General features: G+C 40.7%; 1 protein-coding gene across 1 annotated transcript; it reads left to right on the plus strand.

Moving 5' to 3' along the window:
• Nucleotides 1–1,183: 1,183 nt before the first annotated feature.
• On the plus strand, nt 1,184–11,850 carry MMP13 (matrix metallopeptidase 13). The gene is made up of 10 exons (XM_041772077.1): nt 1,184–1,447; nt 1,536–1,777; nt 2,501–2,649; nt 2,811–2,936; nt 4,854–5,015; nt 6,539–6,656; nt 7,649–7,782; nt 8,746–8,905; nt 10,364–10,467; nt 11,340–11,850. The coding sequence occupies exons 1-10, from the start codon at nt 1,331–1,333 to the stop codon at nt 11,438–11,440; spliced, it is 1,413 nt and encodes a 470-aa protein (XP_041628011.1). The 5' UTR covers nt 1,184–1,330; the 3' UTR covers nt 11,441–11,850.
• The last annotated feature ends 4,258 nt before the right edge of the window (nt 11,851–16,108 follow it).

Below are 16,108 nucleotides of genomic sequence, written 5' to 3' on the forward strand. Positions count from 1 at the left end.
AGATGTGGGATGCCCCTTCCCTACCCACCCTAACCTGTGCTCCACTCCTGTCCTTGTCTTCTTGTGTTCTGGACCTGAGCTGCTCTCTGATTCCTGATCACTTAAATTAACTTCATTTTCAGTCATTCAATCTGAAGATCACGACTTGTATTTTCTATCCATTTACATCTATGCTGGACCAAAGATGACATTCTGATTTCCTGATACTAAATGTGGGATGTTCTGTAACAGACTGGATGCCCCTCGTGGATGATTTTCCTGAGTTTTTGGAACTCAGGTACATCTACTATTCAAACTTCTTAAAAGTCAAAATTAAGAAACTTGAAGTTGGCCAAGAGCTTACCTAGATCCTAGTTTTCCTGGTATTTCCAGGGGTGTGGGAACAAAGCAGCTCCATTTTTGAGAAAATTTCTGAGAATTAATGGGGTAGAAGACATACTGGATGGTGGTTAAAAAGATGAAGTCTTAAGTCTACTGGCTTGGAGTCAAATGCTGACAGTATCATTTATTAACTTTTGACCTTTTATTAGAGGTTAGTATTTAATTTCTCTGTGCTCAGATTATTCTTATGTCAAATGAAAACAAGCCTTCCAGTAGCACCTCCTGCTTAAGCTACTGTACAGATTTAACGAGATCATGCCTTTTAAGCCTAGTAATCCCCGGGTATGTGCTAGCCATTATATTGTATTCCATATAGGCTCCTACCCCTTCCTGAACCTGTGGGGAATCCATGGAGGATTCCATGTGTTTCGAGAGTCACACCAGGGCCCCGTGGGTGTGCCCTAGTATCCGAGCCTCCAATCTCGGGTCTGCCCCAATTGTTTGGTCCTCAGGTACTCATGTCTCCTTCTGTAATTGCTCTAGGGAAAATGATGTTCAGAAGTCACCAGGTTCTAGATATTCTATAAGCAGGACTAAGTATCTCTTTAAGGAAGTGAGAGCATCATCTTGATACTCTTGTCTGAAAAGAGTAAAAGTAGCTGCTTTTCTACAGAGGGAAAAATATTTTTGCCTAGTGAAGTGAAATTTTACTACTCTCTGCTTCTTCCCACAGTATCCATAAATATGCTGAGGCTGTTTATTTTGCCAGATGGTTTTTGAGACCCCGCTGAAATGAGAGATGCCCTCATTTTATATTTCCCTCAAATTCTACCACAAACCACACTTTCTTGGGAGGAAAAAAAAAAAAAAGTCGCCATGTAAGCATGTTTACCTTCAACAGACTAGGAAGCGGGAACTTGTCCATAAAGGATGAGTCACCACTGCAGGTCTATAAAAGTAAAGGTGCTTGTCTGGGAGAAGACAGCAGGCTCCGGGCACAACCACCAAGATGCTCCCAAGCATCCTGGCTGCCTTCCTCTGCTTGAGCTGGACTCAGTGCTGGTCCCTGCCCCTTCCCAGCGATGGTGATGAAGATCTGTCTGAGGAAGACTTCCAGCTTGCAGAGGTAGAGTATCTTGCTAATCCCAATGGGGTGTTACATCTCACCAATGCCTTTATCTTTTAAAAGTAGGCCATTCTGGTCTCTTTTTCAGCGCTACCTGAAATCCTACTACTATCCCCTGAATCCTGCTGGAATCCTGAAGAAGTCTGCCCCAGGCTCAGTGGCTGACAGGCTCCGAGAAATGCAGTCCTTCTTCGGCTTAGAGATCACTGGCAAACTTGATGATAATACCTTGGACATCATGAAGAAACCAAGATGTGGGGTCCCTGATGTGGGCGAGTACAATGTTTTCCCCCGAACTCTCAAGTGGTCCAAAACGAACCTAACCTACAGGTAGATCAGAGGCTATCTTTCTTTCTTTTTTTTTTTTTTAGAGGCTATCTTTCTTTAATATTTCTTAGTTTTGAAAATAGTATTAAATGCCTGATTTTCAACACAAGCTATAGATGACAGAACATGTTTGGTCCCATTTTTTAAAGGTAGACTTTAAATATTAAACTAGAAATTAAATAATTCAAGTAATAATTTTAATACTATTGGTGAGAATGCCTCATGACATCTATTATTGTTATGTTAACCCAGCATTATTTTTTACTGGAAGTCTCAAGTATTTTTTTTAGAAAAGAAATAAAATAAAAAACAAAAGTAGGTATATTAAAATTTGCAAATGTACTACATGAGGCATACTTATTAGGAGTGCTGAAAAATGTAGAGTCCTGCTCTTTCTAGGAACTTGACAAAGCTATTTAATTTAGGTCATAGTGATACAATTCCAAACTTGTATCATACAATGTAAGTTTCATTAAATATCTGAATATTTTAAATGCAAGATTCTAAGTGATCAGATATTTGGAGATACTCAAATGTCTGATTGAACTCATTTTGTTATCTTTGTATGACATCATAATTAATAAGTACTTTGAAACAATGGACCGCCAGTAGAACTTTTAGAGGAGCCAATGCATTTTTGAGTTGAAAAGCAGTATTCCAAGAAAATATATTCTCAAATAGCTTTCTCCTTCCAAAAATGTAATTGAAATTTTCTCTGTTGAATAGGATTGTGAACTATACCCCTGATCTGACTCATTCTGAAGTTGAAAAGGCATTCAAAAAAGCTTTCAAAGTTTGGTCAGATGTGACACCTCTGAATTTTACCAGACTTCATGACGGCACTGCAGATATCATGATCTCTTTTGGAACTAAAGGTAATGATGCAGAATCATTTTTTTTACATTCTGCTCCCTAATTTTCTCCATTCTTTTATACCTTCTTTCAGTCATTTATTACTTTTTACAGGATTCACCAAGCATTTGTGCCAAACACTACTGGATATAATTAGATTCTTAACTCTTGCTTTTGTGTGTAGAGCATGGGGACTTCTATCCATTTGATGGACCTTCTGGTCTTCTGGCTCATGCTTTTCCTCCTGGGCCAAATTATGGAGGAGATGCCCATTTTGATGATGATGAAACTTGGACAAGTAGTTCCAAAGGTAATGTTTCTTATAAAGGTATGTTTCATAATTTCTAGATTAGGTTAGATAGTGATCCCATGGATAAGAAGTTAAGAAGCATACTGTAAATTTTATTTGCCAACTGATTGTATTTTTCAAAAAAATTAAAAGTTGATCTTATACTCAGTATCTACAAGTGACTTTTCTACAAACTCATGTGAAACATTAAAAGTGAGCAGTTTCATTTAGTGGCTTGAGGGATACTAACTAACTTGAATTAGGACCAACATGTTCTTCTGTCAATCAAGGGGTTGTTACTGTGGATTACACTTTGATGTGTTGAGGAGGTATAGTTTATTACACATACACATCTAAACACTATTAGGGCTGAAGAGGCAGATCATAGATGAGTTGGATATGAGTTGAAATAGGTTTTGTTTCCTCGACAGAAATATTAACGGCACAAGTGCAATCAGTTTTCTGTTCTCTGTTATATGAGTTCCTTGTTTCAGATGTGTCTATGTCACTGATTTTTAAATATCATTCCGACAAAGCTAGATGGTGTCTTACTCCAAATAGCATGAGACAGACCAGATTATATTTGCAAAAGCAAAATGAAACTCAGTTTTGAATGAATTCAGTCAGTATTTGAATCCTCAAAGCTCAAAAGAATTGGGAATATTAATTTAGGAAGAAAAGCCAGATTGTTCTAACCAGGATGTAACTATGGAGCTTTACTGACCCTTGGTTGCAACAGTTAGAGGTGGTCTTCATAGATAGCTAATTTTTATTCTTCATTTAAACAGAAGAATTGTTTTTCTGGGCTTGGCTGACCAATGCCTTGGTTCCAATGCCCTCGATGTGTCTTTGGAAGAAAAGGTGAGAGATTATATATTTATGTTCTGAATATTACACAGGTAAGAATGATTTTAGGAAGGAAGAATAACATCAGTATTGTTAAGATAGAGCCATAGTAAACCTCAGTTTTAGGCTCCTGCATAAATTCTGGATTTTAGATATTTAATTGAAATGAATGAATATATTCACAAACAAACCATGATTGACTTTTCAGTGGAAGGCCAAGAATGGAATCTTTCACTAGTCATTTCAATGAAGACTTGCTTGTCACTCAGATTATGTGAGCTCTGATTTCTCTTACGGTCTCCATCATTCACTAAGTTAGTTATGCATTTTCTCCAGGTGTGGACTGTGATAGCAAGTGGTGTCTAAGGTCAAAGTGAAACTACTGAATCCAGCTTCCATGTGTTTTTTTTTTTAAAGCTTTTATCTTTTTCTCCTTCAACTTGAAATAGCAGTATTAGGACGCTTAGAAATTTGTAGAAAGAATTACTAGAGGAAATAATGTAAATACGGCAACACAGTAGTCTTCTAAAATAGAGGAAAGTTGGCTAATCATTTCCAGAGTTTCTATTTTTTTTAACTTTAGAGTCTAGAATATTCTGAAAAGGATCATTTGGTTGGGATTTGTTCCCAAGTAGATTCCCAGAGACCCTATTTAGTACATGCTCCATACCTGGTCATCATCCCTTTGCATGATGCCTCTTATTCAGATGATGTTCTAGAAACACCCCTGGTAGGACCACCCTGTGTGGCTTCCCAGGAGTCCTCTTTTGGCCTTCACTGCCCACTTCCCTCACCTGACCTGAGAAAACATCAGGATTACTAGTGTCTCCCATTAGATCCTCATTGATTTCTAATTATCTGAGAGCAACCTATTAATATTCTAATTATGTAGGCAGCTAGAATCAAAGAGAACATGAAACTATTTATCAGGATTAAATCAATGTTTTGAATCTTCCTTCAAGCAACTGAATATTGAATATTAATTAAAAAATAGTGAAATCGCCAAGAAAGAGAAAGAGGTGAGGAAAATAGCATGCCCTCCATTAGCTGGTCACTGCCTTGCCTTCTCATCGTTGCTTTGTTCTCTTACAGGCTACAACTTGTTCCTTGTTGCTGCCCATGAGTTCGGCCACTCCTTAGGTCTTGACCACTCCAAGGACCCGGGAGCACTCATGTTTCCCATCTACACCTACACGGGCAAAAGCCACTTTATGCTTCCTGATGATGATGTGCAAGGGATCCAGTCTCTCTATGGTAACTCTTAATTTATCAGTCTAGAAACAGAATAGATACATACATTTATTTTCAAATTTATTAGTGAATTTATCATTACCATATTTCTGTTCTGGTTCTGTTATTTTTTTAAAAAGATATTCTTTATTTATTCATGAGAGACACACACAGAGAGGGAGAGAGAGAGGGAGGCAGAGACATTGGCAGAAAGAGAAGCAGGCCCCATGCAGGGAGTCTGATGTGGGACTGAATCCTGGGACTCCAAGGATCACGCCCTGGGCTGAAGGCAGATGCTGCCCAGGTGTCCCTCTGGTTCTGTTATTAAAACCTGGGAAGACATGCCCATATTTTCTTTCTGAATCAGACTACCTGCTCAAGTAGAAAATATTCTATTCTCCAAAAATTTTGCAGATTCCTATTTGTATTTTATACCTTGTAAGGTACGTTTGATTCCCTCAAAACACCTCTGACATAAGGAGGGAAAATATTTTCTTCCCCGTTTGACCAATGAAGAAACCACACCATGTAGATCTTACCTAGTATAGCTCTAGTCCCATGGTTGAGAGTGAAGGTGTGGTCTTCATCAGCTTTTATAAATTCTGGATATTCCTTCAACTACATCAGTTTGCCACAGTAGAAACTGTTTAAGTGGCCTGTAGTAACTTTTACTCAATATCTACAATGACCATTTTAAGAATCTCTTCTGTTTTTTTCTTCCAAATTTTCAATAATATTTACCTCACCCCAAACCAGCAAAATTGCCTGCCACTAATATAGTTAAAGTCATCAGTGCAAACACTTCTAGAGCACCGAGCTCAGAAACCTTACTCATGCCCCTGGGCCCATCACATTTCCCTCTGGACTGAAATCTACTATAGCAGTGAGTGTAGATATGGGCAAATGTTTTGTGTTTCTTGTTATTTCTACAGTATTGTGACCAAGGGACTTGATGATAGAACTAATATGAACTAGGTGGAGAAAAGGTAGCTCAGAATTTTTTACTCATGTGAGCCAGTGGAAAGCTACAAACTCGTGGCAAGGCACGTCAAGTTTGCTAAGGCCTGGCTGGTTCTGATAGCAGTGGTACTGGGGTAAATTAGTGAGGCAAAATGGCAGACATTTGCCATTTGGTAAAAGAGGCAAGAGATAGAGCAGAGGTGAGGACTCCATCAGGGATGATGTGCCACCAGAAATGGCCTGAAGAGGAATGTGTCTCTCGAGAGCAACCTGTTCACAGCTTGTGCCAAGCATGGGGCAGGTTTCCTCTGAGTCTTGCTCACATTCCCACTCCCCATTTCTATCACCAACCTCAAGAAACCCAAATTTGTAGTTGAGAAGAATCTCAAAGGGTCTTGAGGATGAACGTGGGAGGAATAGGTCCACCCCCAAGAGCTTGATAACACTAGAGGAAGGAAGTAGGATTACATGGGGTTTGGATCCTGTTGTAGAAGCTGACAATTTCCCCCTCCAGGGACCCATTATCAGGGTCGAGGCATCAGGGAGGCCAACCCCATACCCTTTTTACATTTGTTTCGTGACTGCAGGCCCAGGAGATGAAGACCCCAACCCCAGACATCCCAAAACACCAGACAAATGTGATCCCTCCTTATCCCTTGATGCCATCACCAGCCTCCGAGGAGAAACAATGATCTTTAAAGACAGGTACTCTTCATATTATTTTACACAATCTGCATGTCATAGACATTTGTAAAGTTCTGTCTGCAAATTTCCAACCATGCAGTCACATTTCCAAAGGTGAAGTTAATGGTGAAAATAATAGATCTTTGGGTAGTTTGGTATTTGTTTGTGTTTTTACATGTTTCAGATGAAATAAATCACTGATGCATAAACACTTTACTTTTTACCCGGTAATCTTGGCATGATGCAGCTTCTCTTTACAACTTTGGTTGTATTCTTTGTTATAAAGATAACCAAATGAATATAAAAATCCAATTTATTTATTTAAAAACACAAGGATTGAAATCAATGACCATATCAGTAAGTTGTTACAGCATCCATATGAATTCCTTTTGGTACGGAAAGACTTTTGTTCCAGTAATATATGTGGGAATTTGAGAGAGTGAGTGCTTTACAATCTAAACCTGTGGGTTAGGAAAAATGAAATATGAATTTTTCACTTCTACATTGTTCTAATATGCTTATTTGTTCATTTGTTCACTTATTCATTCATCAATTACTTGATCCCTTATCTGTGTGCCAACAGCATCCCTACCCCCTGCTCCATTAGAACTCTGATTACACTGTATCTCAGGTGTTTTCTCCTGTATCTGTTTCCCTGGGCCATGAAATCTTGGAAGACCTACTTTTGGTAACTCCGGTTTTTTTTTTCCAGAACCCAACCCAGTGCCTGGTACATTTGCAAGATATGCCAAATGGAACAAAGCATGGCCTCAACTCACAAAGGCCTAGAGGCCTTCAAAGATTCCATGAGACTTTAAACCTTACTACTTTAGGCTAGAGTTGGGGTAGCAAGAGCTTGTCCCCCTGGCACTGAATAGGACGTGGGAAGGAGTGATAGGGTATGATTGCTCTAACTTACCCGTGTGGATGTGGAGACAGGTGGCTAGTAGGATGGATAGTATTTGCACTTCAAAAATATGACTGCAAACTCTGTATTTTTACTTGTGTGTTAGATTCTTCTGGCGATTGCATCCTCAGCAGGTGGATGCAGAGCTGTTTTTAACAAAATCCTTTTGGCCGGAACTTCCCAACCGTATCGATGCTGCATATGAGCACCCCTCCCGCGACCTTATCTTCATCTTCAGAGGTGAGCCTTTCCCTAGCGAGGCCTCCCTCGTGTCCAGGGCAGGCAGGGGTGAACTTGATGCTGCCAGAGTCTTAGCAAAGTGACCACTTCTGAAAAATACCTCAATTAAGAACCAAGCATAACAAAATAGAAAGCAGAACATACCTGGAAACTTTCCACAAAATGTCTCTGAATTTGACAAGTAAAAAGTCTGCATTATTACTTGTCATTACAAAGCTACTATTTTTTTTCATTAGCAATCATGTCAGCTTTTTCTTATTTCCTCTTAAAAATCATTTGCTGAGCAAACATTATGGCAATGTACCTTTTGAAAAGTTGAAAAAATAGTATCCATAATTCTCCCCCTTCTGAAACATCAATTTATTTCATTTCCTCACTTTTTTTGTTAGTCCTTCACTATATGTAATATGTATTTTAAAATATTTATATTCATGTTGTGTATACATTTTCATATTTTGCTTGTTCCTTTGACATAAAATTATGGACAGTTCTCCAAACTGCTACTCCATCTTCATGATCATAATTCATGATGACTACATAGCATTCTACTGGCATTATTTCTGGTGTTTGATTATTATAATTAATGCTATCATAAAGTCACTTTCTATCTGGAATAAAATTTGAGTTTTCAGTCTAATTTACTGTTACACCTCTACTGCTTATTTATGAAGAAATTTTAGTATACTTTTCACTCAGCTCCCGATTAACATTAGGAGGTAATAAGTTGACTAAGTATGATATTTGGTTTGTAATTATACTCATAATTAGGATATCAGCATCTTAAATCCTAATTTTTGTTTGAACAATGCTCATATTTCTATGCTTCATAAACATGTTGACTGCAAACACTAATTTATTTCTAAATGTATAAAATGAGTCTTTCTTTGTTAAAGTAAGTATCTACACAATGTGAGTCCTAATATATTCCCTTGGATAATAAAACCATTCTTTTACTTATTCTAGGAAGAAAATATTGGGCTCTTAATGGTTATGAAATTCTGGAAGGTTATCCCCAAAAAATATCTGAACTGGGATTTCCAAAAGAGGTTAAGAAGATAAGTGCAGCTGTTCACTTTGAGAACACGGGGAAGACGCTCTTCTTCTCAGGAAACCAGGTCTGGAGGTACGGCCGCTGTCTTTCCCGGCACATCACCTGTGTCACGTAGGCCGAGCAAGTCCCATGTGGCTCTCGCTGGTTTAAGTCTCTAACGTGTTACGTACAATGGCAAACCAGTCATGGATGTCTGTTCCGTGTCAGCCCCTAGAGGCAAGTTCTCAGACAGGTGCTTGAACAGGCAAGAACACACATCCAGCGCTCCCTTCTTCAGAGCCAGTCTTCTTTTCTGACTATTTGTTGTACGTCAGCCCTGCTATCCCATTGCTTTGACCTTGACATCTTTCTTCTCACTGGTTCTGCTCTTGAGTCCTCTTTCTTGTCATCCCTCCTAATTTACACGTGGCCCCACCTTCTGTGGCCGGAGAGGACAACAAAGTAGGTGCAGGAAAAGACAGAGAGAGAAAGAAAGAGAGACAGAGAGAGGGAGAGATAGAGAGAGAGAAGGCCGCCACTTCCAGTGTCTGCTCATCCCCCAGAGAGGTTGCCGGAAGCTGCTGCTCCAGTCCCCATACCCTATACAGGTGCATGGTTCGGTGAGAGTGTGTGACTTCCTAGATCCCAAATACACTGTGCCTTTATCCCCTCATGTGACTGGAAGGTCTTTCCCAGCATCTCCCCCTCTTGAAATTCTACCCCCCGTTCAGAGTACCTGGAAAGACCATTGAACCTCTAAGTCTTTTGGATCACCCCATTCCCAGCCATGTCTCTTCTTACAGGCTCTCATGATGCTTTACATCTCCTGGTCATGACGTTTGGCTTCCATTGCTTACTGTTGCCATGTATACATGTCTTACGTTTCTCCACAGTTCAGTGGTTCTTGCCTTTTACCTTTTAGAGCATATCTCAAGGGTCAGAAACTCTCATCAGTAATAGTAGTACATGATGGGAGGCTGTTCTAGGCTAATTTCAGGATGTGTTTGGTTGGCTAGGGTGTGCCTGTGTGCAGGGGGGTGGACTATGGAACTGAAGCTATGGGAGGAGAAAGCCAAGAGAGCCATGCTCCCCTTCCCAGCTTCAGAACCACCCTATGCCCTGATAACTTTTTAGTCCAGAAATTATACGTCAAATATTCTTGCATCCATTTCTGCACTTAGCAAGTTGTCTCACCTGTGGTGAGAGCTCAGTATTTAGTTGTTCAATGAACAAACATGTATTGATTTGGGTCTAAGAACACTTCCTAATAATACACTTTTTTAGCAGATATGCAATTTGTGAAATGGAAGTGAGCTTGTAACTCTCTCTACAGAGATAACGTTTAGGCAAGTCAATAAATGTTTAGCAAGCTCCCACTGTGCACTCAGTGTCATAATTCCTAATTTGAAAAAGTTACCAGATATTTTAAATGGACTTAACATTTTACAACTCTTGTCAATTTTGAAAGGTGTCATGATCACACTGTATCATTTCTAAGATAATTTCTAAGAAATACAGCCTACTTAAGAGTTTCTTTTTCTTACTACATAGCTATGATGATACTAACCAGATCATGGATAAAGACTACCCCAGGCTGATAGAAGAGGAATTCCCAGGGATTGGTGATAAAGTGGATGCCGTCTATGAGAAAAACGGTAACAAGTTCCATCACATTAACCTCAATGGGGGGTTTCTGTAGCTCCTCAAAATCATTTCCCTTATAAAGCACTTTTACACAGGACTTAGAGGTACTAATAAATATATGGCAGTTAAGTAATTAGTTACATAGGCAGCAAACAAAATATAATACGCTTAGAATAAATGATGATGTTGCTCAAATGATTGCTAATTCTACAAATAAGAGATGCCAAACTCTAAATACTATCCTAATTATTTTTTAAGGTTTTAATTATTTATTTATTTTAGAAAGAGAGAGTGGGGGGTGGCAGAGGGAGAGACAGAACCTCAGGTAGACTCCCTGCAGAGCACAGAAAGAAGCGGGTCTTAGGACTCCATCTCATGACCCCGAGATCATGACCTGAGCTGAAATCAAGAGTCAGATGCCCAACCGACTGAGCCAGTCGGGTGCCCCAACATGGTCTTGAATTACGCTTAATGATGTCAAGAGGCAAAGATTATTGCCATAACTTAAATCAGAGGTAGAGTGGGGAGTCATTTATATAGAAAGACAGATGAGTACTGTAACTATATAGTTATTTTTGCTTTAATAATGAAAAGGGACATTTTTCCAAACTTAAATAACTAATATCAACATGTTGGCATCAAAACTAGGACTCGTGGTAAGACGACAACTATTTCAAGGTGACGATTCAGGAGACCTAGGAAACTCGTACTCCCCCCCACCCCAACTATAAGCAATATGTTAAGGCATGAGTAGGGTTTTAGACACAAATGTTGGCACATTAAAAAACCATGGGATCTCACAGGTTGTACTTTTCATGTGAGCTGGAGTAAACTCTTAGTGTTTTCAGACTCTGAAACTTTCTTTTTGGTCTTTTCCTTGCAGGTTATATCTATTTTTTCAGTGGACCCATCCAGTTTGAGTATAGCATCTGGAGTAAGCGGATTGTCCGTGTCATGCCAGCAAACTCCCTGTTGTGGTGTTAAGTGTCTTCTAAATACTGTTATTTAAACCCTGGAAAGCACGGAGATGATACTTCCAGTGATACCAGGTGTTGAGGGCGGGGACATTGGGGCAAAGCTTAGTTCTGTGAACAAGCTTTAGTAACTTATCTTTGAATAGGCGGTGTCCGTACAGCTGTATGTGGCTGGAACCACAGGAAGTTATAAAGTTCTGGAATTCAGTATCTCTAAGGATCACCTAACTCTTGCGTGACACACAGGAGCAGCAGTTGACAGTGTTTCCCATAACACAAAAAGGACACCTGGTGTGTCAAAGAGAGTTAGCATAATGTTTAAATATATTTATAAGGAGACTTTTAAAAGGCATAGAACTAAGTCACAGTTTTGTAATTAATGAATCGTCTTTATTAAAAAGTATAAAATAGTATGAAAATGGAATTTACGGGAAGCACATGGTACCATGAACAGGCAAAAGCCGAAGGGAAATATCTGTACTAAAGGTATTGTGGTTTTGCACTGAGGCTACTTGAATGTCCACACCCCACTTCCTACAGACACTGGATCTAAGTCACTCCACATGAGAGACAGAGCCCAGTGCCGAGGACAGCAGATGTGACCCGTGGGTTCATTTTAGTTCTCACTGTTGACAATTCCAGCGCTGCTCACAAAGAATTTTTTTCACATGCTCTAGAAGATGCAGAGATCCTGTCTCTTTTTGTATTCAAACATTGCAGGTCTTCCAAAAATATCAAAGAATTAAAATACCTATGACAACAATCTAAGGCCACAGCATCATTCTTTCATAAATCACCTGGTTCTCTAAGACAAAAGGTCCTACTCTAGCCTTGTCTCACCTAGAGAATTGCTTTCATTGTTCATGTCACTGTGGGTAGACAGGCTCTTTTCTGAAAATATAGACTATATCTTATAAATTGGAAGTATGCTAACACGGAGACCTCCAAAATAAAGAAAATATCCCGCTAGACTGCAGGCCTCTCAAGGATGTGGAGATGTGCTCCTTCCTCCCTTTGCTCTGGTCCCAGCCCTGGCATGGCCTACCCTTAACCTGCTCAGGGGCTCACAGAGCATCAGAGCTGCCATGAGCTATCTTGGTCATACTGGGACATCTCATTCACAGAAATTCAGGCAAAGAAAATAAAGTGTGTTATATTTGCAAGATGTGTTAGGAAGCATCTGTACTGTTTAAAATAAAAAAGAAATTTTCAACAGACATAATTATGTAGTATGTTTTGTCTTCTGGTATAAGTTTAGGCTTTCCCCACACAAAGAGTGTCCATTTAAGTTATTCCTTTTTCTTGCCCATATTTTTCGATGAATGTGGTTCACTCACTGTTTTGTTTGTTTGTAGAATGACTAAATTCGGGATTTGGAAGTAACTGCCCAGGCCATGTAAGCAAAAACCCCTGGTGGGGTTTTTCGGCCTCGTGTGACAGGCCAGCTTCCCCTGGTGGGTCCACAGCCCCTTACACTCTCCCCTGCTGGGACCTGGGGCTCCTCACACTCTCCCCTGCTGGGAGCACTATTTGGATACAAAATGGGAAGAGTGCTAGCTCGGGAGCAAGGAAGATTGAGTTCTGCTGTGTACCTTGTGGCTCTTGGGGCCTGCCTTTTTTTTTTTTTTAAGATTTTATTTATTTATTCATGAGAGACACACACACACACAGAGAGGCAGAGACACAGGCAGAGGGAGAAGCAGGCTCCATGCAGGGAGCCCGATGTGGGACTTGATCCCGGGACTCCAGGATCATGCCCCGAGCCGAAGGCAGCCACTAAACCACTGAGCCACCCAGGGATCCAGGGGCCTGCCTTTCTTAAGGTTTAATGTGAGACTATTGCAATTTGGGGAAGCTGGGGGAAATATAGGGAGGCAGAGCACTCTCACAAGGAAGGCAGACACTCCCCAGGAAAGTTAGGGCCCACTGAGCTTAGGACTAGCTTCTGCTTTCCTAAACACTGCCATCCCCAGACATTTAGTCAGTGTCTAGTAAAGGTCAGGCAGCTGAGATGTTGAGATGAACTAGAAAAACTTGCTCTTTACCTTCGAAGAACTTCCATCCTACAATGGAGGCAAAATGATTAAAATTTAGTAAGTTAAGTGATTTGAGGAGAGAATGACCAGTTGCTGCAGGTGCAAGGAGGGCTGATGATTGTTTTCTCCTAGGGCACCCCTCTCTGAATCAGTCTCTGCACCATTCATTTTTCATCCATCCACCCATCTGTCCATCCGTCCGTCCATCCATCCATCCATCCATCCATCTATCCATCCTTCCTTGCATCCATCTACTTGCCCATCCAACCGTCCATCCAAGTGTCCATCCATCCTTCCTTCCATCCATCCATCCATCCATCCATGCAGTAAATAGTAACTGAGCACCTATGCTAAGTCAGGAACTTCAGTAGACACTGTGGATGCAATGAAGTGGAAAACTTTATAACTCTCCTGGAGCTCGTAGTCTGGTTGGGGAAATATGTATTAATCAAGTAAGTATGAAATACAACTATGATAAAAACCATAAAGAACATGGTGCTCTGTGATCCTCCATTAAGAAGGATTTTCCTACTGTGTGGATGGGGCAAGGGCACAGGAGGGTGGCTCAAGAAAGGCCTCATGGCAGAAGAGACACCCAAGCAAATATTGAGTGTGAGTATAATGGGGGCAGTGAAGGGAATCAGGGCAAGGGCTCCAGATTCAGACCTCCAGACTAAAATAGATTTGTTAGAGCCCAGTAGGGAGTGACAGGAGTGTTTATAATGATTTCTGCAGAGGGCAGTTGGGTAAACTATCCAAGAAGCCCCCCTGGCTCCACCATGTTCCTCCTATCTTTCCCCATGCTTCCTATGAATCAGTGATTTTCTCTGTGATAAACAAACAAGCAAACAAACAAAATGCTTATTGATTGTTAAAGTCTGTTGATCAAAAAAATGGAGAGAAGTCATTCTAAGGATTGGCATGTGAATATCTATTTCTTGATAATTGAGCCACTTTATGGAAACAAACTTTTTTGACACATTAATGCATTTTAAAAATATTTTATTTATTTATTTGAGAAAGAGAGTGGAGCAAGTGATGAGAGAGTGTGTGTACAAGTGGGGGAAGGGCAGAGGGAGAGGGAGAAGAAGACTCCCCACTGAACAGGGAGCCTGATGTGGGGCTCAATCTCAGGACCCTGAGATCATGACCTGAGCTGGGGGGAAATGCTGAACCCACTGAACCTCCCAGGCATCCCATGGATGCATTTTCAACATTATTCTGAAAGAAGGTCAAGGCCTGTGTCTGTAGGAGTGCTGTGGAGGTCCCCCTCTTGTCTTGGAGCCCTGCAGATTGCCCTGGCATGGTACAACGCCACTCACTGACCCCAGACCTAGTCCCAGGCAGAGCACTGTCTGCCTGGAGACACTCAGGTCCTCTCAGCACAGGAAAGGCTGCTTTAGGACAGTTCTTCTCAGATGTGTTTCTCAGACCACCAGCAGCAGCATCACCTGAGCATTGCTAGAAATGCACATTCTGCACCACCCCAGACATGCCACATGAGGAACCCTGCCATAGGACCCAGATATCTAAAGGGCTTTTAGTAAGCCAAGCCCTTCAATGCCTGGTGGGAGCCCTCAAGAAGTGTTCACAGCAGGAGCTTCAGAGGAGGAGTTAAGATGCCAGAGGAGCAGGGGGTCCCCAGCTTGTCTCCTCTCTCAACATAGCCAGGCAGCTATCAAGTTACTCTGAACACCCGAGGAGTCCATTGGAATTCTGAGAGAATAAAATCTGTAAGTCTACAAGTAGGAAAGCCACTACCTTTTGGAAGGTTGGAGATCACCTGGGGTGGGAGGGTCTTAGCTGAGGATGCAGGTTGGGAGGGAAGCTTGTGGAGGCGACCACAAAGTATCAGAAGTGGCACAGTGCAGAATGGGAACTTCTGGAAGTCCACTACTATGAAAAATGGGTGGGGGTGGGGGGATGCCCCAGCCCAAAGGTGCTCAAGTGGCACATTTCATCCTAAAAGAGCAGAATACACATTCTTTTCCAGTGCAGATGGGACATTCTCCAGAATAGATCCCATACTAGGTCGCAAACCAGCCCTCAACAAGTTCAAAAAGACTGAGATCATACCATGCATGTTATCAGACCACAACACTATGAAACTTGGAGTCAACCACAAGAAAAAAATTTGGAAAGACCATGAACACATGGAGGTTAAAGAGTATCCTACTAAAGAATGAATGGGTCATCCAGGAAATTAAAGAAAAATTTAGAAAGTACATGGAAACAAACAAACAAAGCACAACAATCCAAAACTTTCAGAATACAGCAAAGGTAGTCCTAAGAGGGAAGTATATTGCAATATAGGCCTACCTCAAGAAGCAAGAGAAGTCTCAAATACCTAACTTTACACCTAAAGGAGCTAGAAAGGGAACAACAAATAAAGCCTAAACCCAGCAGAAGAAGGGAAATAATAACGATTAGAGCAAGAAAAAACAATAGAGAAACAAACAAACAAAAATTTGAGCAGATTGAGCTGGTTCTTTAAAAGAAATAAAATTGATAAACTCCTAGCCAGACTTATAAAAAATAAAGGAGAAAGGACCCAATAGATAAAATCAGGAAGGAAAGAGGAGAGATCAGAAACACCTCTGGTGAATACAGTGAGAGAATATTATGAAAAATTGTATGCTAAC

This window comes from Vulpes lagopus, chromosome 10, assembly GCF_018345385.1.
Source record: "Vulpes lagopus strain Blue_001 chromosome 10, ASM1834538v1, whole genome shotgun sequence".
In the NCBI taxonomy this organism is placed as follows: Eukaryota; Metazoa; Chordata; class Mammalia; order Carnivora; family Canidae; genus Vulpes; species Vulpes lagopus.